Source organism: Myotis nattereri (genome assembly GCF_964212035.1).
Source record: "Myotis nattereri genome assembly, chromosome: X".
Taxonomy (NCBI): Eukaryota; Metazoa; Chordata; class Mammalia; order Chiroptera; family Vespertilionidae; genus Myotis; species Myotis nattereri.
In genome coordinates, this window is record NC_138078.1 from 144,309,308 (window position 1) to 144,332,344 (window position 23,037).

Here is a 23,037-nt window from a genome sequence, read left to right on the forward strand (position 1 = left end):
TGAATTGTTACAATGACCAAGATGTCACCTATGGAAGCTGACTGCTAGAGAGAGCCCTTCCTACTCATGCTACAGTTGCTTTTGAGTTTTATTGCCCACCTTTTATAGCTGAGGCAACTGAGGGTCAGAGAGGTAATTTTGCTCAAGGTGCCTTAGCTATATATGGATGATCTGATTCCAAAGTCCAGCAAGATCATTTTACTGCATCAGAGGAAGAAGAGAAAGAAAGAAAATAGAAAGGGGAGAGCTAATGCTGGGAGAGAGAGGACTACATTGGGTTTTATCTCTAAGAAGGGCCTAAGATACCTTTGGGGCCAATGCAAAGCCAGGCCAGCAGAAGGCGGGGTGGGTGGAGCTGAGCCAAGGAGGAAGGGATAAATGCCAGGTCCTGACCCACAGCATCCACCCAGTCGTTCGTTCGTCCTCAGTGCAGGGCAACAGGTAAGAGTGACTTTCATCCTGGTGCCCTCTTTCTGGTCTGTCTGCCCACCTAAAGGCTGCACATGCTAACTCTCTGCCCTGGCTAGATCTGACTTTGTTTCTTAGAATCTGTCTCTCTGTCATTTCCTCTCCCCTTCCCCCCATGTATTTTCCTGCTTTTCCCTATTTTTAACTTTTTTTTCTTTCCCTCCTTGTTTCCTCTCCTTTGTTAGTTTTCAAGGTCACTTACTTCAGTTCATCTCTCTCTGACACACTAGCTTTCTCTTATTTTCCCTTCTTTGTCTGAATGCTGTCTGTGTTCTCTCTCTCTCTCTCTCTCTCTCTCTCTCTCTCTCTCTCTCTCTCCCTTCTATTCTGCTCAGTCTCTGTCTTTCTGTCTCTCTCTTCCTCTACTTCTCTCTCTCCCAGAAAGATGTCCTGATATTTCTTCCAGCAATTCTCCATTCCTCTCTCACTTTGACTCCTTCTCTCTGCTTAGCTGCAGCATAGATCTATGAGTCAGAGCCTAGGAGGACAGAAGTAGGAAGAGAAAACAGGGCATGTAGAGATTATGGGAATAATGAATTGGAGAAAGATTTGAAGGAATTGAGAGATGGATAATTAGTAGAAATAAGGGGGAACCGTGAAAGAGGAATGCTGTGTCACTGAAAGAGCCCTGTGCTGAAAGTCAATAGATTTGTTTTCTCACACCAATTCATTGTGAGACCCTCTGAAAATGGAGCTTAGCCTATGATTTCCATGGCTTCTTTTAATTTTGTGGTCTTCTAAATTTTTCTGTTTTTAAGAATTTCTGATTTCTGCTTCCTGTTATCTAAAATTCTCCATGATTCTTTCATGATGGAGAGAGGGTGCTAGGAAGGGGAGTAAAACCTGATGCTTCCAACTCATGTAATTAAGTGTCCACATCTACTCCAGACCTAACCTATTCTTACAAAGCAGGCCACCAAGGGGAAAGAGGGGGCAAGGAATGCTACCATTAGTGGTTTCTGGCTCTCTGCTAGGGTTGAGTTGTGGTTGACCCTTCTGATATCAGGGACTACAGATTGGCTGTTGACATGAGAGATGATTTTAAGGTACAGGGAAAACCTTCTAGTAATGATCTGTCACTATTATGTCTTTGAATAAAAGCATTGTTTTAATAAGACCCTTGGCAAGGATTGCCACACAATGGGTGCATAAGTTATTAAGTGGTGGAATGAATGAATGAATGAATGTTCACCGGTGCCTGAAATTCTACTTCAGTTAGAAATATGTTTCTTTGGTAAAGGCATTGGTTACATTTCAAATTCAACTATTCCAGAAAGGAGCCTGTTAGTACAGTAGAGGGGATTGACCTCTGGAGTTGAGCTCTCAGTCAAGAATACATGTAGTAATAATTAAATCACAGATCCACAGTGGTTAAGTTAGTAGGATCTGTAACCAGATTCCCCAGGTTTAAATCTTGGTTCTCCTACTTAACTAACTCGTGATCCGGACAGGTTACTTAATTCTTTTGAGCCTCAGTTCCATCATCTTTGAAATAAAGTTGTCATTAGTGTCTACCTTGCAGAGTTACAAGGATCAAATAAGTTAATTCATGTGAAGTATTTCCAGCAGTTAGTACTGTATGAGTGTTTGCCTATTAGAATCTGATGGATTTTATGAAATTATCTAGTCCACTGTCTGTGGAGAAACTGAGGCCCAGGGAGAGAAAGTACAGGACCCAAATTCACATAATAAATTATAATAGAATAAGGGCAAGAATGAGGGTTGGGATAAGAATCAATTTTTGAGACCTGGTCCGATATATTCATGATGTAACTTCCCTTGGCTGTACCTTCACTTTCCTTACATAGAAAATGTAGAAAGCAAAAATAATAGCTAACACTTTTTCAGTGTTTACTATGGAATAGACACTCTTCTATATACTTTATATAGATTACCCTACTGAATCTTCACAACATCCCTGTGAAGTAGATGGTCCTTGTTATTATCTACATTTTACAGATATAAGACACAGAGCAGAGATGTAATTTTTCTAAGGTCCCAGAGCTAGTGAGAGGTAAAGCCAGGATGCAAACCCAAATAGTCTGGCTCCAGGCGCTGTGCTTTTAATACCCCAAATCGCTAAAAGACTTCTTTTATTCAGTTTTACTCACTCCAGTTTCATGATGGGTAATGGGGTGGATTGTAAACAGAATCCAAGGTAAATATACTGCATACTTTTGGGTCATAAAGATGGACAGAGTGAGGTGGGACAAATTCCAAGAAAAGAGTAAGAGAACAGAGTAATTGGAACTGAAACTTGAAAGAACGTGATAGTTCAACAAATTCCAAGAAGTAGTCTATATTTTTCTAGGTCCCTGAGAACAGCATAGCCAAAACCCCTTAAGAGATGATGAGTGTATTGCACTTTTTCCATTTTTATACAAGGGAATGGGAGTAGGCTTTAATTCACCATCATCCCAAAGCAGGACTTGACTTTGCTTCTGATCTTCGAGGCTCTCCTTACTATTACATGTCCCACTGTTGTCATTACTTTCAGTGTTGATATTGGAGAAAAGCATTTCGAAGAGCCTGGAACCTAGCTATTTGTTTTGCATTCCTCTCCCTGGGTGATCCACCCCTCCTCACCACCAATAGCCAGAGTCAGCCCCAAGCCAGATGCTCAGGCGTGATTCTAGAAAGGAGCTCCTCTTCTCTCCCACACCCTGGTCTCATCTGGGGAGCGGTCATACCTCAGTGGCGATAAACTCTTAGAGCTTTATCTGTGGTCTGCAGGCTCAGCCTCAAGTACTTTAGCCTTTGCAGGCAGGAAGGGAAAGAAAAACTCATATCTCCAGATACAACGTAGGCATTGGGCCCAATACATTACCTTCCACATGAGGTAGGCATAAATACTTGACATTTGACAGCTGATGAAAGCTGAGATCAAGAGGGGAAGTGACTTTTCAAGAATGTCCGATAGGGAGTTGGAGAGCTAGAATTGCAATAAGAAAAGCTACCATTTATTGAAAACTATGTGCTAGGCACTGTCTTAAAAGCTTAACATGATGAGTTTCATTTAGTCCTTTAAACACCCCTTGACTTTTTCCAATTTCAAGGCCTACACACCCTGCCCCACCTACTAATCTCTGCTCCTATGACAGCCTGTGAGAGTTAGACGGTGCTCTAGGGTGAAACAAGGGGAAGAGATTGCTTTGTGAGTTAGGGAGCACATGCTTGCTTTGTGAGACCTGGAAGGGAAGGTGTTGCTCGGTAAGAGGTGAAGGAGGTTGCCATATGAGAACAGGGCCATGAGCTCTTTCTGTTCACTTGTCCCTTACAACGTAAGACCCTATATCTAATAGCATAGAGGTGCTGTTAGATTCTACCCAGTAGTTTTCCTGGTGATGCCAAGGCCTTAGTCTTTCCACATTCTTTTCTATCTTTCCTATAGTCTTGTCCCATATCTTATCTCTTGATCCTCTGATGCTGGGTATCCAGTTGGTCCTTTTTCTTTTCATCTGTTCCTCCCTCTTGCTCTCTCTAGCTGTCTTTCTCTCAGCCCTTCCTCATATCAACCCCCAACCCACCTTAACCACCTCTCTGTCTCTATTGTTTTATCTTGTCTCTACTCCCTTCTGTCACTCTGTCTCTGTCTCATCTCCCTCAACAGGGCCGAGCTCCTCTTCCCTGAACTCTTTTTTTTATTTTTTTTTATTGATTAAGGTATTACAAATGTGTCTTTATCCCCCTCGTTGTCCCCTCATCTCCCCAATCTTGCCCTCATCCTCACCCCCTGTTGTCTGCTTCCATCGCTTATGCTTATGTGCATGCATACAAGTCCTTTGGTTGATCTCTTCCCCTTACCCCCACCCTCCCCTACCTTCCCTCTGAGGTTTGAGCATCTGATCGATGTTTCTCTGTCTCTAGATCTGTTTTTGTTCTTAGTTGTTCTCTTCCATCCTCACAATCTCTGACAGCTTTTCTCCTTTATTTTTGTGCCTGACTGACTCTCTGCCCCTGCTAAATTCTCTCCATTCCTACTCTCAGGTTTCTGAGTCTTTGTATATTCCTCTATGCTCATTGGTCTGTCCACATTTCTCTCTCTCTCTCTCTCTCTCTCTCTCTCTCTCTCTCTCTCTCTCTCATTGTTAACCCCGACCTCAGGATATTTTTCCATTGATTTTTAGAGAGAGTGGAAGGGAAAGGGAGAGACAGAGAAAAACGAGACACATCGATTGGTTGCCTTCTGCACACACCCCGACCAGTGCCGGGGGAACCTGCAACCAAGGTACATGCCCTTGACTGGAATTGAACCCTGGACCCTTCAGTCCGTGGGCCTATGCTCTATCCACTTAGCCAAACTGGCTAGGGTTGTCCTCATTTCTCTTTTGTGTCCTTCTGTCTCTGCCTCTACCTCTGCTTTCTCATTCACTAATATCTCTCTCTCCTCCTCCTCCTCCTCCTCCTCCTCCTCCTCCTCCTCCTCCTCCTCCTTCTTCTTCTTCTTCTTCTTCTTCTTCTTCTTCTTCTTTCTCTCTCTCTCTCTCTCTCTCTCTCTCTCTCTCTCTCTCTCTCTCCCTCCTCTTGTTCTCTGAGCTCAGTCTCTTTCCCTATTCTTCTGTATTTCCCATCATCCTCTTGTCCTCTGTTTTTCTGGAGCAGTCCTCTTCTCCTTGTTCTTATCTCTACCCTCCCTTTTCCGTCTGGCTTTTATCTTTTTCTCTCTTTCACAATTTCTGTACTCTTCACTCCACTACCATGACTATACATTTGTTGTCTCTCACTTTCCTTCTTTTTTTATTTTATTTTTTATTTATTTTTTATTGCTTAAAGTATTACAGAGTATTACATATGTCTCCTTTTACTCTTTCCTTCTTTTATCTTTCCTAATTTTTCTATTCTCCTGACTCTTTCCCTACTCTCCTCTTTTCTCCATTTGAGTCTCTGTTCACTCATTAGTTTACTCCCAAATTCAACAAATATTTATTGAACGCCTACTATATGTACTTGGTGTGTTTTTTATGATCTTCTCTCTGTCCCCTTTCTCTCCTCTGTCTTAGCCTCCATCTCTTTCATTCACCCATAGACTTGTTCCCCAGGCCCCTTGAGTCTTGCTTTCACCCCCTTCTCGATCTGTGCTTTTCCAAAATACAGAAGCAAGTCCAAGAACAGCAAAATACCATTCTTGGGAAACATGATTTGTAGGGCCTAGGGCAGTGATGGTGAACCTCTGACACGCGTGTCAGAGGTGACACACGAACTCATTTTTTGGTTGAGTTTTCTTTGTTAAATGGCATTTAAATATATAAAATAAATATCAAAAATATAAATCTTTGTTTTACTATGGTTGCAAATATCAAAAAATTTCTATATGTGACATGGCACCAGAGTTAAGTTAGGGTTCACCATTACTGGCCTAGGGCCTGCCATTTTGTCCTATTCCCTGAATATACTTAATCTGGTACCTGTGGCCTCACACTCCTTTTCCCTCTCTGCCTGGGCCCGCTCAGGAAAATCTCTGGGATGAGGCTCAGAAGCCCTGATCAATGGTATCTTTGTGTATTTTCAAGCTGAATCTCCACTGGGCTGAGGCTTTTTTTTTTTTTAAATTCTTGGCCTTTAGCAGTGATTCACAGAGTTAGTGGATTGTCAACTCCCATCCTGGCCACAAACAGTCACACTTCAATGACAGGCTTTCTGACCTCCAGTTGGAACTATTTCCTTCACCTCTTTGCTTAACAGCTAGTTTCCTATTTCTTCCTCTTTGATGCCTTATTCATACATTTTAACATTGGGGAAGCTCTTACCCTGAAAGGACAATAAGGGCAAGCATTGGGTAGGAAGCTAAAGACAAAGAATCAAATCCAGGAAAGACCCTTGGCTTTTGGCGAGGCCTTCATGATGAGATCTCATCTCTTCCACATCTTCTGCAGGACTTCGGGCTCAAGATGGTGGCAGCAGTCATGTTGCTACAACGCTGTCCTGTGTTTGCCCGGGGTCCCTCAGGCCCCCTGGGCAAGCTGATTAAGACTCACCAGTTTCTTTTTGGTAATGGATGCTGTCCCATCCTGACCACCCAAGGACCAACCTGTTCTCAAATCCACCTTAAGGCAACCAAGGCTGGAGGAGGTAAGAAGAAGCTACTGGAAAATGGGGAGAATGTCTGGGTTCTAGACACAAGGTCCCAAGTCATACCATTCATCATTGCCTAATGATTGGTAGGGTTTATGTGAAAAGAGTTAAGGAAGAATGAGCTGGCCTAAAAGGAGCTGGGATCTGACTTCTGCCAACATCTCCCCTCATACTCTACATACTCCAGTCACTCTGAATTACTTAAAATTGCCTAGATCAACTCTATTATCTGAAGCTTCTGTGCCTTCATTCCTATCAAATGATCCTCTTCCACGCCCTTTACCAGAGTGTATCATATTTCTCATGAGACACTTAACTTGGGCATCATCTCTTCTGTCAAGCCTGCCTAGATTTCCAGCCTGTCCAATTCCAATTCTATGTCACGTGTCCTCCCTATTCTAGACTTTCTAGGCTTTCCGTCCCCTCCCAGCACTATTTATAATGTGTCTTCAGTGGGTGCCATTCCTGCCAGTTTAAGAGCTCTCATCACAGGGATTTAGCATAGGGACCAGACTCATCCATCTCTGTGTCTCTACCGTAGCCCGATGGCACGTTGGGTTATAGTAGGTTTCAGCAATAATTGTTAAATTGAATTTATGGTTAAAAATGCACTGCCACTTACTCTCCTATCTTTGCATAGATTCTCCATCTTGGGCCAAGAGCCACTGTCCCTTCATGCTGTCAGAACTCCAGGATGGGAAGAGCAAGATTGTGCAGAAGGCGGCCCCAGAAGTCCAGGAGGATGTGAAGACTTTCAAGACAGGTTGGAGTCAAGTTCCATCTCATCAACCTCTACTCCTAACACTTGAACTCACTTCACCACAGTCCTGAGCTAGGCTACTCCAAGGGCAGCTACTATACATCCCATTATGGAGAGTCCAGTCTTTCTAGGGGAACCATGGTAGGCAATAGCTTAGACTGTGCACTGAAATGCACCCTCCCCAATACACACAAATGCACAGGTTCCTATAAATTTTAGCCATTAGTTTAAAATACCATTCTTGGGGAACATGGTCTATAGGGCCTAGGGCTGCTATTTTGTCCTCTTCCCTGAATATACTTAATCTGGTACCTGTTGCCTCAAACTCCTTCTCCCTTTAGAGTTCTGCCTCTTCTCTTCCAAGTAGCTAAATGAATCCCAAGAGGCGGGGCTCCCACATTTAATTAATGCCACACTGATAATCTGGATTTGCATGAAAGAATAAGTGTTGGAAACAGGTACATACTATCCAAGTTTATGGAGCCCCAGGTCAACTCAAATGGTTCAGATCGCTCAAGATAATCACACTTGAGAGATGGTTGTATTGTTGACATCTTTCATAGGCCCTTTTGCGAGATCATTAAGGATAAAAATTTCAAAATCAAATCTTAATGACATTCAGAAAAGAACAGTACGATACACTGTGCTTCATCTACCTCCCACATGGAAAACCCAGGGTAACTTGCCCCAGTTACCTCACCTAAGGGAAAGTTCTAGTGGAGAGAAATGTGATTCACATTGTGGAAGGTTTCCTGACACAGGAGGCTCCACTTGGGGAGATAAATAGGTGCTCACTTTGTAGAACATTTTTTTCTTTCTGCAGAGGGCTTCCTTACTTCATAAACTTGAATTAATATACTTTGCTTGGAGTTAAAAATGACTACACATGCTTTCTTTGCCTCCCTTCCCCCGCATAGCCTATGTATTCCACGCCCCCTTTCAGACCTACCCAGCTCCCTGGCTTCAACCAGCCTGAGGAATCTATTCTCTAGTCCCCAGGAACCAGAGCAAATTTCAGGGAAAGTCCCATACCTGCTACACAACAACATGGCTAGTGAATTTGCTGAGGTGGAAATAAAGGAGGTAGAAATATGGAAGGAGTGCTGAAAGGGCTTCTAACACTCTAGGGGAAATGGCAAGGAAGCACTTTGAAATCAAAGGGAGTGTGAGTTTAAATTTTAATGCTGGAACTTGCTGGATCTGGATCAGTGGGATTTTAGTACCTGTTTCAGTGGACATATTTCTAGCTTGTTATGAGGCCTCATTAAATGTTTATTCCTATCATTTATTCTCCATGCTTCCCTCAGAAACACCCACCCTTCATAGAGCCTTTTTCCTCTTTTGTATTTGTTTATATTCATTTTCATAATGGAATTTGTTTTATTATCCTAATATAAAAGGAATATGATTCACTGTAAAATATTTTCCAACAGATACAGTAAAGTATAAAGAGCAAAATTGAAACCAGCGCTCCACAATCCACCATTATTTTTTGTTGTTTTCTTCCAGATATTCTTCTATGACTAAACACACACACACACACACACACACACACACACACACACGCATCCTACATTCTCCTCCACATATGTTTTTATTAAGAATGTGATCTTATTCTACCCAGAGTTTGTTATTTTGCTTTGTTCACTTACCCATATGTCATGGGCATCATTCCATGTCTCTAAACATAGAGCTGCATAATAATTATTGAGTCAAGGCAGCCAGTATCCCAAGAGGCAGCCAGTATGCCAGAGGCAGCCAGTATCATGAGAGACAGCCAGTGTCGCGAGAGGCAGCCAGTATATGAGAGGCAGCCAATATGCGAGAGGCAACCAGCATGCAAGAGGCAGTCAGTATCGCGAGAGGCAGTATCAGGGGCAGGACAGTCTCAGACAAGCATCTATGTGGCTATTTCCATGATAGGTAATAATAATAATGAGGGGGAAGCACACACACAAAAAAGGTCAAAGTATGTTCTGTAGCATGAATGCAATATCATTCCGTTAATCAAGCACCTATATTTCAGGTTATTGTTTCCACTTTATTGTGCATATACTTTCAATTTATATTGTATGTTGATGTTCCATTCATATAAATGTACCCAAATATAATTTGTAGATTATCTTAGACTTAGTATGAATATACTTGAGATAATTTATCTACTCCTCTATTGGGTTGCTTCCAATTTTTCCTATAACCAACAGTGTACAACAAACATCATTGAATGTATTTCTTCATACACATAGGTAAGTGTTTCTCTAGAATAGAAACTAAGAGGTAGACATTCTTGGGGTGTAAGGGTGTGTACATTTTCAGCATTAATAAATATTGCCTATTAGCCCTCCAAAGTGATGCACCAGTGATCACAGAAAGTATCCACATTCTCACACCCTCTCTAGCACTTGATATTATCAAACTTATAAATCTTTATCAATTTGATAGTGAAAACATGTTTGTGCAGTTTGTTTTTTCCCTGATGAAGCATCTTTTTCTACATTTATTGAATTCTCTGTCTATAGTCTTTGCCTACTTTTCTACTAGGCTGAACGTTGTTCATAGTAATGTTTCAATGTATAAAAACAAATTCTGGATATCAATCATTTTTGTCAAATGTGCTACAGAGTTTCTGTAGGTATGTCAGTCTGTGCATTTAAAAAACTTTTATATTTTTTTATTGATTTCAGAGAGGGAGGGAGAGGAAGAGAGAGATAGAAACATCAATGATGAGAGAAAATCATCGATTGGCTGCCTCCTGCACGCCCCCCACTGGGGATCAATCCCACAACCTGGGCATGTGCCCTGACCTGGAATCAAACCTTGATGTCCTGGTTCATAGGTAGATGCTCAACCACTGAGCCATGGGCACATTTTAAAAACTTTTTTTTTCTTTTTTTTTTAATATTTTTTATTGATTAAGATATTACATATGTGTACCCTCTACCCCCCCTCTTTTAAAAACTTTTGATACATATTTTCAAACATCCTTGCAGTAAAAATGTTATCAGTGTTACACACCCCTACCTCATAAGTTACCATTGGCAACAATCATGATTTCTGTCTCATGTATAGAGCTCTAGAGTTTAACAAGCCCTTTGGCATATGTTATTTCAATTTATTCTGAAAATAGGATTGCCCCATTGTGTATTAGCTGTGGTCAGTTACTGGTAGGCCACTTACTTGCTGTATGACCTTGATCAAGTTACCTAACCTCTCTATGCCTTGGTTTCCTCATTTGTAAAATGAAGATACTACTAGAACTTTCCACATGGGGTTGTTGTGAGAAATAAATAAAATAATAACTATAAAGTTCATAAGGCAGAGCATTACAAATAATAGGCAGTCATTAAATATTGGCTATAATAATATAATCAAATAGTTGTTATTATTATTATTATTATTATTATTACCACTAATACTATTACTTTTACTCATAATATTAATATGTGAAGGTATTATTTTAGGTGTATTACATTTTGTGTGTAATCAGATGATCCCAATTCTTCAAGAAGGTATTATTAGCCTCATTCTACACATGAAGAAATTGAAACTAAGGGAGAGAATTCATGACTTTCTCAAGGTCACATAAGTAGAAAGTGGCAAGGTAATTACTTAAAACTAGATCTGTCAATACTCTTTCCACTGACACTGGAAGTAGTAATTCTAATGAGGCTTCTACACTAACCACAAGGGTAGAAATCCTGAGTGAATGTATGAATAAATTACTGAGTGAATGAGTAAGCAAAAGAATGGTTGAATTAAGTAGTGGAGAGTTAATGTGGCCCAGTAAGTTAATGACTGATCAAATACATAAATAAATGGAAAGAAAAATAGAGAAGGCAAAATCAACTGTATAAATAAAATGCAGGCTTGCCAAAAAGTGATTTTAAATGAATTCTTTTCATCCCCATCTCTACTCCTGCAGGAAACCATGTCTTTGGTTATGACCAGTTTTTCAGGGACAAGATCATGGAGAAGAAACGGGACCACACCTACCGTGTGTTCAAGACTGTGAACCGCTGGGCTGATGCATACCCCTTTGCCCAACACTTCTCTGAAGCATCTGTGCCCTCAAAGGATGTGTCTGTCTGGTGCAGTAATGACTACCTGGGCATGAGCCGTCACCCTCGGGTCCTGCAAGCTACACAGTGAGTAGTAGGGTCTGGGCCATGAGCTGTGGGGACACTCCAGAGAAGAGCCAAAGCCACAGGTGGAAGGAAAAGGCAGAGCTGGCAGTAGAAACCTGGGTTCCACCCACCACCTCTGTCGTACAAGGACCTCCAGCATATTTAATCCTCAGATAGGAACTAAATCAATCAACAAACCATGTTTTCTAAACTCTTGAGTGTACAGTGCTATTGAGGAGAGGATGGAAGAACAAGCAAGCCCACTCTCCATGAGTTCTCATTCTGGCTGCAGAATGAGTATTGACAGAGATGGTGTATGACCTCCTCTAGAAAGTCTTTCAAGCTGCTCAAGCTTAACCTAGATTCTCCCTTAATCCCCGAGTGCCTTCAGCCTGAGAAGGAGGTTCATCCCCATCCTGGCCTCTACTTAGTCACTTAGGACACAGCTCACACAGGATCACTGTCATCATTGACCCCCATCATTGGGTAGAACACATGAGAAACCTACCCAGTTCCTCAGTGTCTGTCAAGGGTTTCTTCTCCTTGTCTCCCCTATGTTTCTTCCTGACTAGGGAGACCCTGCAGCGTCATGGAGTTGGAGCTGGTGGCACCCGCAACATCTCCGGTACCAGTAAGTTTCATGTGGAGCTAGAGCAGGAGCTGGCTGAGCTGCACCAGAAGGACTCAGCCCTGCTCTTCTCTTCCTGCTTTGTGGCCAATGACTCTACTCTCTTCACTTTGGCCAAGATCCTGCCAGGTAAGCCTATGGCCTAAGCTTTATACAGCATACAGTCTAACTGTCTTCATTACTCCTTCCCTCTATTCTGAGTTCACTTGCTCGCCTTGCCCTTCTTTCTTACCCACCTTGCATATCCTCAACGCTGGATGACTACAGTCCTCTCCTTTCTCCTCTTCCACACATACGCTGAAGACCACTACTAAGAAACCCTGCCCAACTTCACAGAAGAGTAACACAATAAATTTGTCACCCCCTAACTCAACTAGGCTCTTAATAGCCATAAACAATACTTTTATGCCCCCATATCCAATTTTCAAAACTTTCTTCCCTCATCTAAAACCTGTGACTACCTCCTCCTTCACTCTTAGCAAATTACCTCACATTTTACATCATACACACACACACACACACACACACACACACACACGCGCGCACACACACGCACACACACACATGTGCAAATCACCAGACAGGGACTCTTTTAACTTACAGCCACCAAACCTAAAATTTTTTCTAATTATTCATTGATTCTTCTTTCATTCTTTCCTTTTACAATTTGAAAGTGCATCTCTTCTTCTGCCTAAAGCCAATCCCTTCCCTTGTACACTGGATCCGATCTGGATCCCACCTTCCACTCTCTAGTCAATAACATCCCATCTTCCCTTTCTCCCATTCTTTAGCCAATAATATCCTGAACTCATCTGGCTGTCATCCTTCCATCACAGCCCCAACCCTGGAAAAATATAATTCTCCACCTTCTCTCTCAATTCTGGGCTTATATAATTGCTCAGGCAGGAACCACTAAAAATTTATGGTTCCCAACTTCTATCAGCTTGTCTATGCTCTCTGGCAATCCTGTTTTCATGGTCAGTTCTCCAAGTCTCCAGGGTAGCTTTGCCAATTCCCATTCTCCTCAGCCCTCCTAGACCTACACCTCACTCTCACCCACATGAGCATCCTCACATGTCCTTTCCTCATTCCTTCTCTCCTATCATAATGGAAAAGGTGCCCTTTTTCTTGTTGACAAATCTTGCTGCTGGTGCTCTGTGTCCCATTCCCCTCTACTTCCTCCGGAACTTTGATCTATAAGTTTACTCTCCCCTGTATCTTCAGCCTCTCCCTTTCTTTAATCATATTGAAGTCTTTTGCATCTTACAGAAAACATTTTCCCTCATTATGCTCGAGCTATTGCCCTATCTCTCTCCTTATAACTGGCAAACTGCTTGAGAGAAGTCTTCATACTTGCTAGCTACTTCCTCACTTCCTGCTGATTCTTTGGCACACTATAAATATCACCACTGCTTCTCTGAAACTTATTCTTAAGTCACACATAACCCCAACTAAATCCAATATCCTTGGAAATTTTTCCAGTGAACCCCCTCCTCAACCATTACAATTCAACTTCTTTCCATTTCCACTGCAACCATCCTAGCCTAGACCAATATAATTTCTTTTTTTAAAATATATTTTTATTTATTTTAGAAAGGAAGAGAGAGGAAGAGAGAGATAGAAACATCAATGATGAGAGGGAATCATTGATTGGCTGCCTCTTGCACATTGGACTGAGCCTGCAACCCAGGCATGTGCCCTTGACCGGAATTGAACCTGAGACCCTTGGGTTCACAGGCCGATGCTCTATCCACTGAGCCAAACCGGTTAGGGCATGGTTCCTGCTCTTAAGTAACTTCCAGTCTACTTGTCCTTCATGGCAGGTTCACCAGAAAGTCATACAGGTCTTCAACGGGAGGAAAGGGTTGGCCCTCTGTCCCTGCCAGATTGGTCCTGAGGATAAAGTAGGAATACTGGGATAGAAATTTAAGAATTATGCATCTGGTTCCTCAGGGTGCGAGATTTACTCAGATGCAGGCAATCATGCTTCAATGATCCAAGGTATCCGCAACAGTGGAGCAGCCAAGTTTGTCTTCAGGCACAATGACCCTGACCACCTGGAGAAACTTCTAAAGAAGTCCAACCCTGAGACACCCAAAATTGTGGCCTTTGAGACTGTTCACTCCATGGATGGTATGTATATGTGTTATGTTTACTAACATTGGTCTCACAAAAACCATGATAACAATAACAGCTAACATTTACAGAGTGCTTATTACATGCCAAGCAAAATTATTAGCATTTTATGTATATTAATGTACTGAATCTTCACAATTTTATGGGGTAAGTGCCATTATTCTTTCTATTCATTTACATGAGAAAAGCGAGACACAAACTAGTGAAGTAACTTGCCTAAGATCACACAACCAGTAGGTGCCAAAAGATTGAGGCAGCTATTATAGTGATCTTACGGATTAAGAAATTAAAGTTCATAGGCAGCTTCCAATTTATCTTGATTCTAAAATGATTCTAATTCTTTCATACAAGTGCTCCCTCCATGATAAATTATGTATAAATCAATGACATCAGTGTCTGGTTTGTGCAATGGAAAATTTTACAAATTATTGCCTGAAGATTGTTTTCAAGGTTCAGTATGAAGCATTGGAGTCAAAATAGGTTTTGAAATCAGACAGATCTGAGTTCAAATTCCAGGAACTTACTTGCTCTATGACCTTGGGTAACTCTAACTCTTTGAGCCTAAGTTTCCCCCAAGGTAAAATATCTAGTTGTAAGAATTAGAGATAATAAAAGTTATCCCATTTATTATGATCTAAATAGAAAAAATTACCTTTTCCCTCCTGCCTCTTCCCCCTCCCCCCCCACAACTGAAACAATGCTCAAATCATTTTATTGCTGCTCCCTTTGAGCAGAACTCATGTATTTTAGACCTCGCCTTCTGGATTTATTGAAGGGAAGAGGTCCTCACTTCATTTCAGTTTGTCACTTTTCCAACTAAAACAAAGGAGAGTTTCTGATATAGCGAACGTACATGCCATCAGCATCATGTAATGGTAATGCACAGGCTGTGAAACCAGACTATCCATTTTGAAAACTCAGCATGACAAGTTACTTAACTTGAGCAGGTTTCTTAATTGCTGTGTCTCAGTTGCATTATTTGAAAAATAGAGGTGATAATAATAGAGTAGCTGTGAGAAATAAATGAGTTGACATATGTACAGAACTTATTGTGCACACTGCCACATTTCTATAACTAGCAATAAAGTAAAACCATCCTATGATTATATTCCTACTACTGAGACTAATCTAATTCATGATTTCTCTGGTGGAAACCATGTTAGGACCATCCTACTTCCTTACATTTGCAAGTGAATGGTTCCTTTTTAAAAAAATTTTTAAATACTTGCTCCAGGGCATTTTCTTTCCCATTGACTTTTAGAGAGAGTAGGAGGGAGAGAGGAGAAGGAGAAGAGAGAGAGAGAAACTGACATGAGAGAGAAACATCAATTGATTGCCCTCTAGCAGGAGCCCCGACCAGGGACGGGGATAAATCTGCAACCAAGGAACATGCCCTTGACTGGGAATTGAACCCGGGACCTTTTGGTCTGTGGGCTGACGCTCTGACCACTGAGAAAAACTGACCAGGGCTGTTTCCTTATTTTTTGATGGAAACTCTGCCTAAACTGTAGATCGTAGGGCAGAATTTCTCTCATTGAAAAGATGCTTGAGCCATCACACTTCCCCATTTGTCTTGGGCTCCATCTCCTGTGGTTGTTTCCACCAGTTGCTCACATTCTTTAATCCTGGCCTGGAGTCCCTGTTTCCCTGTGATCAAGTTTCTTCTGTATTCCGATTTTCCACACCTCAGTAGTTTCCAGAGATGGTGAAGGTGTGGATACTTGTATATGCAGAGTCTGCATATGGGATTCACAGCCACTGGAAAACCTTATAAAAACTATAAGCATATATGCTGAAACCAGTTTGGCTCAGTGGATAGAGCGTCGGCCTACGGACTGAAAGGTCCCGGGTTCGATTCCGGTCAAGGGCATGTACCTTGGTTGCAGGCACATCCCCAGTGGGAGATGTGCAGGAGGCAACTGATCCATGTTTCTCTCTCATCGATGTTTCTAACTCTCTCTCTCCCTTCCTCTTTGCAAAAAATCAATAAAATATATTTTTAAAAAACTATAAGCATATAAGATGTCTAGAATAACATAGAAAAAAAGGTAATCTGTATGGAAATGAAGAGAAACCTACAAATCACTTCTAATTCACCTTCAATTCAATAGCTTGAGACTAAGCCTGTGTGGGGGGAGGTGCCCTCATATAACATTGACAGAGATGAGAAATACACTCTCATGGATATACATAGAATACAAAGAGACAGAGGCAACACACACACACACACACACACACACACACACACACACACGTACAGGGAAAGAAAGTCCAAAGCAGAGAGATAGAGAGGTAGACAGAAAGGGATACAATGAGAAAGTGAAGGAGGGAGGGAGACAGGGAGGAAAGAATGGGAGGGGAGAGAGAAAAATAGGGCAGAGCCATAAAAATAGAGATATAAAAACAAAGATGGAAATGCCACAAAAAGAGAGATAGTGACAGAAAGCCAGACAGATAGAAAGAGGGAGGACCAGTGAAGGATAAATATATTGCCAGAGCTGCCAACAGCACGTGGCTGAGGGGATAAGTGTTATCTGAAATCAGAATGGCATTAATCTGGAGCAAAAGGTGATTTTTTTTTCAATTTATTTAAACAAAGGTATCACATAAGCTAGTGCCAATCCTAAATGGAAATACACAGATTTGGGGGGCGGGGGAGGAAGGAAGCATAGAGAGGCTGGAAAATGACATAAATAGGAGAACATATATTGGCAAAATGAAGTAAAAATAGGAAATAGAGGCAAGCCTTGATCATAGCCTGGAGAACACACACACACACACACACACACACACACACACACAAGGAGGAGGAGGAGGAAATGCTCAGCTGGCATGGCTCAGTGGTTGAGCATCGACCTATGAACCAGGAAGTCACGGTTCGATTCCCATGCCCGGGTTTCAGGCTCGATCCCTAGTGTGGGGTGTGCAAGAGGCAGCTGATCAATGATTCTCTCTCATCATTGAATCATTGATGTTTATCTCTTGCTCTCCCTTCCTCTCTGAAATCAATAAAAATATATTTTTAAAAGAGGGGGAGGGGAGGGAGAAGGGGAGGCATAGGGAGAAGGAGAGGGAGAAAGAACACACACATGCTTGGGCGGGTGTGAGGTGAAGGCAGTTATTACATACTAAGAGGTTTGAAGTGGTCCTAAGGTAGTTGTGAGTCCCAATTCCACCCTGGAGATGGAGTTGGGGAAGGGTTATGATCTCCTACCTCTATTCTTTGGCTTTGCTCAGGTGCCATCTGTCCCCTCGAGGAGTTGTGTGATGTGGCCCACCAGTATGGGGCTCTGACCTTTGTGGATGAGGTTCATGCTGTAGGACTGTATGGTTCCCGGGGCGCTGGGATTGGGGAGCGTGATGGAATCATGCACAAGATTGACATCATTTCTGGAACTCTTGGTGAGTGAGTGCCTTGGACTTCTCCGACATATAACCCAGAAAGGAGGCCCTTGTAAGATCCTTTTCTCCACCACCCCCTCCGCCAAAGCTGCAGAAGCTATTTGGGTAGAATTCACAGCCCCAGCTGTGGAACTCCTGGATTCCCTCCTTCCACTCCCTCCTCACTACAGAGTTGCTAATAAAATCTGGGTTTTTTGGGTTTTTTTAGAAGACCCCTGAGCTGGGCCAAATAGCCAGGTTCCCCTCAGTAAGTGGAGAGTTGTTCTAATCTCCTTTCCCATCCCAGCTCCAAGCTTCATCTGAGCTCCACCTTTGGGCCTAAACAGCTCAAGATCCCCACCCACCTCCTGCCTATCTAGCCACTGCATATGGCAGGCCTTGAAAGTCCTATCTCAAAGCAGCAGAATTATCAGCTCTTGCTGATAATAATTCTCCTGTCATGAACAGGAAAAATGAGCAGAGGTCTGGGAAGGGAGTCTGGAGCTCCAGCTTCTGCTGCACCTCCTTGTGTTACCTGGGGTTTGATCCTATTCTTTTGAGGAATGAAAATGGGGTCTGTGCATATCTTCCTCCTCCCTGTCTCCAGGCAAGGCCTTTGGCTGTGTGGGCGGCTACATCGCCGGCACCCGTGACTTGGTGGACATGGTGCGCTCCTATGCTGCCGGCTTCATCTTCACCACTTCACTGCCTCCCATGGTGCTCTCTGGGGCTCTGGAATCTGTGCGGCTCCTCAAGGGAGAGGAGGGCCAAGCACTGAGGCGGGCTCACCAGCGCAATGTCAAGCACATGCGCCAGCTACTAATGGACAGGGGCCTTCCTGTTATCCCCTGTCCCAGCCACATCATTCCCATCCGGGTGAGAGCCCCATGCTTTCCATCACCCTCTCCTCTCTCTTCTGGGAGCCTTCCCACACCCAGCAAACTGACACCTGCTCCTGTCATCAACTCTTTGCTTTCCTGTTAAGCATTTTTGAAAAGTTATCAGCCGTTCTGGATTAGCCAGTCTTCTTCTTTTTTTTTTTTTTTTTTTTGCATTAGCCATCCTTATTAGACTGTTCTGACCCTCACAATATTGAGTATCCATGACCTATATATAATTCAGTGTTTTTCAGACTGTGCATCAAGACAATTCATGGGCCATAACATCACCTTAATAGGTTATGATGAGAATCTTTCTTGAACATCCAGCCTCTTAAAGAGACTGCCTCTTAAGGAGCCTATAAACTGTGATAAACTATGCATGATGAAAATGCTTGTATTTTATTAAGGAATGGCCATTGTCTTAACTCACCACATCTATGGTATCGTGACTATAAATATAGTTGCTTACAAAAAAAAAATAGCAAAGAACATGTGCATCACATATAGTAAGGGTTTCATTTTATGGGAAATTTGTTTCAGTTTTGCATATGACTATAAGCACATGTATGTACATATGTGTATGTGTATAGCATGATCATGAAATATATTTCTTATTGAGAATTGAAGTCAGAAAATACAAAATCAAAAGCCATGGGACTAGCTGCTATTTTGGATCCTCAACTATGTTTGAGTGTTTGCTGCCTTTAAAAATTAACTGTGACTTCTTTATTATTTTTTTATTGTTGACAGAATTATAGATGTCTCCCCCTTCTTCCCCTTTGCCCCCCTCCACCCAGCCCCTGTCCCACCCCAGGCCTTTACTACACTATTATCTGTGTCCATAGACTATACATATATGTATATATGTTCTTCTTTCTTAAATAACATCAATTTGTGTGTCGGTAAGTAGGGGAGCAGGGAGGATACTTTTATGTGACTGTTGAAAGAAATAGTCATTGCTCCTTGGACCAACCCAACATTCCCTTGAAATATTGCTTTTGTAAATAACTGTTGTTGTTGTTTTTTAATTAACCCAGTGGCAGCATCCCAGATGGAGGGTGCTTAAGAGATTTTCCTTCTTATCCAGAACCATCCAAATTAACATACCAGCTAAATAAAACCTATGTGCTTGCTCTGCATACAGCTTCAAGACATGGTTCCTAGCACCACCTCCACCCCACTCCTTAAAATTTGATTGGTGCCTCTGAGTAATTACTTGATAGAGATATTCTGGAGCTGCCACTGATTAAGGCCCTTATGAAAAAATATGTTCAGAAATTCAGTGTTGTTCCTTCATCTGGTTCCCTCCACCTGCGATAGTGGGGAGAGGGTGACAGATATTGACAGGCTTTTCTCCTGAGCCCAGGTGGGTGATGCAGCACTGAATAGCAAGATCTGCGATCTCCTGCTCTCCAAGCATAGCATCTATGTGCAGGCCATTAACTACCCAACTGTCCCCCGGGGTGAGGAGCTGCTGCGCCTGGCACCCTCCCCTCATCACAGCCCTCAGATGATGGAAGACTTTGTGGGTAAGTCCTCAACATGGTTGCACTTTCCCTCCTTTCAGCCCCAGGACCTGAGGAAGTTGAGAGAATGGATGCCATTCATTTAAAAAATATATTTCTGAAACATCTATTGTGTGCCAGACTCTACACTAGGGCCATAAGTGGATAAAAAACAGTCCCTAGACTTGTAGGGCTCCAGTTTGGTTGAGGAGGCCATAGCAGATACAAACAATGACTTCAAGAGGTGAAAGTTCAACAAAGACAGTACATGTAGAATGTGTGGGAGCAGAAAGAAGGGGCCTGACCCAACATATGGGATTCAAGATAGGCTTCCTAGTGGGGATAACACCTGAACTGAGTCTTTCAAGGTGAATTGTATTGAACCAAGAGAATAAAGAGGGTGTGGAGTGGTATTCCTAGCAGAGGGAAGAACATAAAGAAAGGCAAGGAGGAGAGGGTAAGAAGCAGTCTTGGATATATCAAGAATAAGGAGGTGCCCAGCTGGTGTGGCTCAGTGGTTGAGTGTCGACCTATGAACCAGGTCACAGTTCAATTCCCCATCAGGTTACAGGCTTAATCCTCAGAGGGGGCATGCAGGAGGCAGCCAATCAATGATTATCTCTCATCATGAATGTTTCTATCTCTCCCTCTCCCTTCTTCTCTGAAATCAATAAAAAATATTTTTAAAAAAGAATAAGCAGGGGTTAGAGGAATGCAGGATAGTAGGAATCGTGTGGGGGAGGCGAATGTCAAAAAGACAATAAAAAACAAGGACTGGATTGATTTATAGTGCTAACTGAATAGCTTGGTTTTTATCCTGAAAGATGGCAGTTTAGTCAATTCACCTAAAGTTTATTGTATTCCTGTAGGGTGCAGTTTTTAGCATGGGGCCTGACATTAGAGATATTGAAAGGCAATTGAATATACAAGTCTAGAATTCAGGAGGGTGGTCTGGGATGGGGATGAAAACTTGAGAATCATCAGCATAAAGATGGTGTTTAAATCCATCTTTATGAATTTAAAGATGTATTAGATCACCGAAGGAATGATCATTTAACAAATTATGGGCAGCCTTAGCCAGTTTGGCTCAGTGGATAGAGCATCAGCTTGTGGACTGAAGGGTCGTGGGTGAGATTCTGGTCAAGGGCATGTACCTTGGTTGCAGGCTCAATCCCCAGCCCTGGTTGGGTGGCAACCAGTTGATGTCTCTCTGTCTGTCTCTCCCCCTCCCTTCCACTCTCTAAAGATCAATGGAAAAGGATTAAATTTAGAAAAAAAAGCCATGGACAGAGCCCTGGCACACACCTGATGCATTTCTGAAAGTGAGGTCAGGTTCTCTCTTCTGGGTTCCCACCCTCTCCAGAAACACTCCCCACCCCAGGTTCCCGTGTCACAACAGTGACACTGTGTGGTTACTGTCAGTGTCATTTTTCTCCCCAGGCTAGGAGTTTCCAAGTAAATGGTTTCACTTCTTGGGCCATAGCATGTCTTGTACCAGTCCAGTACAGCTATAAATTGTGTCAAATTAGGAGCTTGCCAATCTTTTACACATCACAGCACCCATTCACAAATGGCAACATTCATAACACACACTGGAACAAACCAGAATCTACTTCTGGTTCCAAGACATCTTGAAAGGTTGAAGGGAATCTACATTTGGCACAGCTGTACTGTGACACAATGATTAAGAAAACCTAATCTAACCAATTCTTTCCCTCCTCTCCTCTCACCATCTCAGAGAAGCTGCTGGTGGCCTGGACTGAGGTGGGGCTGCCCCTCCAGGATGTGTCTGTGGCTTCCTGCAATTTCTGTCGCCGTCCTGTGCACTTCGAGCTCATGAGTGAGTGGGAACGCTCCTACTTTGGAAACATGGGGCCCCAGTATGTCACCACCTATGCATGAGAAGCCAGCTGCCTCGGATCCCCAGCCACCTGCACTTCACTTAGGGCTGGGCCTCTTCCTGTCCTTTGCTTTGTTGTGTGCCTTCAGCTGACTTGATTTTGAAAACAAATAAAGAGCAAATTGCAGCATTTGTTGCCCTCTGTTGGATAGAGAACAAATGACTGCACTAAACCCGACTCCCTAAGACAAGTGGCAGGGCCATCAGTAAACCACAGATCACTTGTAGATCCGACCCCATTTTACTGATAGGGAAACTGAAATCCAGAAAGGAGGAGACTACAAAGTAAGTTGGATAAAAAGCCGAGACACTTCGGTTTATTTGAAAGTAGAGGCCTGGTGCACGAATTCGTGAATGGGTGGGGTCTGGCCAGCCTGCGCCCAATCGGAGCCAATGGGGCTGGGCCAGGCTGCAGGGAGGGACCATGGGTGGTTGGCCAACCAGCCCCGCCCCCTGGTCGAACTCCAGGTTGAGGGGACAATCTGCATAATAACTTTTATTATATGGGATGGCTCTCACCAATAGTTTCAACAAAAATCCTGAGATTGACTCTTCACTAGTAGGCCTGGACACCTGAGCCTCAGGTAGCCCCTGAAGCCAGGAGGTTGAGTCAGCTCAAACCAATCTGCCTAGAGGAAAAGAGTAGTTCCCCAAAACTTTGGAGTTACTTTCCAGCAGAAGGAATGGATGTCCTCCTCAATCCATTACCCTTTCCTTCCCAAACCTTATAGAACAGGACTTAGCAGCCTCATTTTACCAGGTGAGAAAGAGGCTTGACCAAAGAAAGCAACTTATTCAAGGCAATGCTCCCAATCTTCCCAGGTCACAGGACACAGAAAACATTTGCATGGCGTACTCGGGTAAACTAGTGATACTTGCCTATGAGGCAATCTTTCCTGACACTTGTGCAATTCTTGACCCTGGCTGGCAACTCTAAAGCTGAGACCCATTACTTTCCATCCCATAACCCATTTATGGCAGTTGTCAGACACACCAGTTGTAAAGTGTTGGTTGATAGCTATACAACCCACCTGAGCTTTCTGTCACACCACACCCACCTCCTCTGTCGAGCCAACCTCAGCAGTGCAGGGAACCCCTACAACTCAGCAGAGCCCTTTATGGTGAGCACCACTCCTCCTTCCTCCCCTCTTCCTGAGTTATACCACCAGGCGGCAGGCAGCT

General features: G+C 42.9%; 1 protein-coding gene across 4 annotated transcripts; it reads left to right on the forward strand.

Annotated features, from left to right (window-relative positions):
- Positions 1 to 217: 217 nt before the first annotated feature.
- Positions 218 to 21,985, forward strand: ALAS2 (5'-aminolevulinate synthase 2). Of its 4 annotated transcripts, none has more exons than XM_081081191.1 (11): positions 411 to 441; positions 4,596 to 4,696; positions 6,342 to 6,537; positions 7,181 to 7,303; positions 11,223 to 11,445; positions 11,997 to 12,181; positions 14,006 to 14,185; positions 17,426 to 17,590; positions 18,177 to 18,445; positions 19,817 to 19,979; positions 21,694 to 21,985. In XM_081081191.1, the coding sequence occupies exons 3-11, from the start codon at positions 6,357 to 6,359 to the stop codon at positions 21,855 to 21,857; spliced, it is 1,653 nt and encodes a 550-aa protein (XP_080937317.1). In that variant the 5' UTR covers positions 411 to 441; positions 4,596 to 4,696; positions 6,342 to 6,356; the 3' UTR covers positions 21,858 to 21,985. The 4 variants fall into 4 exon arrangements, with proteins under 4 accessions (XP_080937315.1, XP_080937316.1, XP_080937317.1 ...); XM_081081192.1 differs by having other exon boundaries at positions 14,054 to 14,185; XM_081081189.1 differs by lacking the exon at positions 4,596 to 4,696 and having other exon boundaries at positions 218 to 441.
- Positions 21,986 to 23,037: the final 1,052 nt, after the last annotated feature.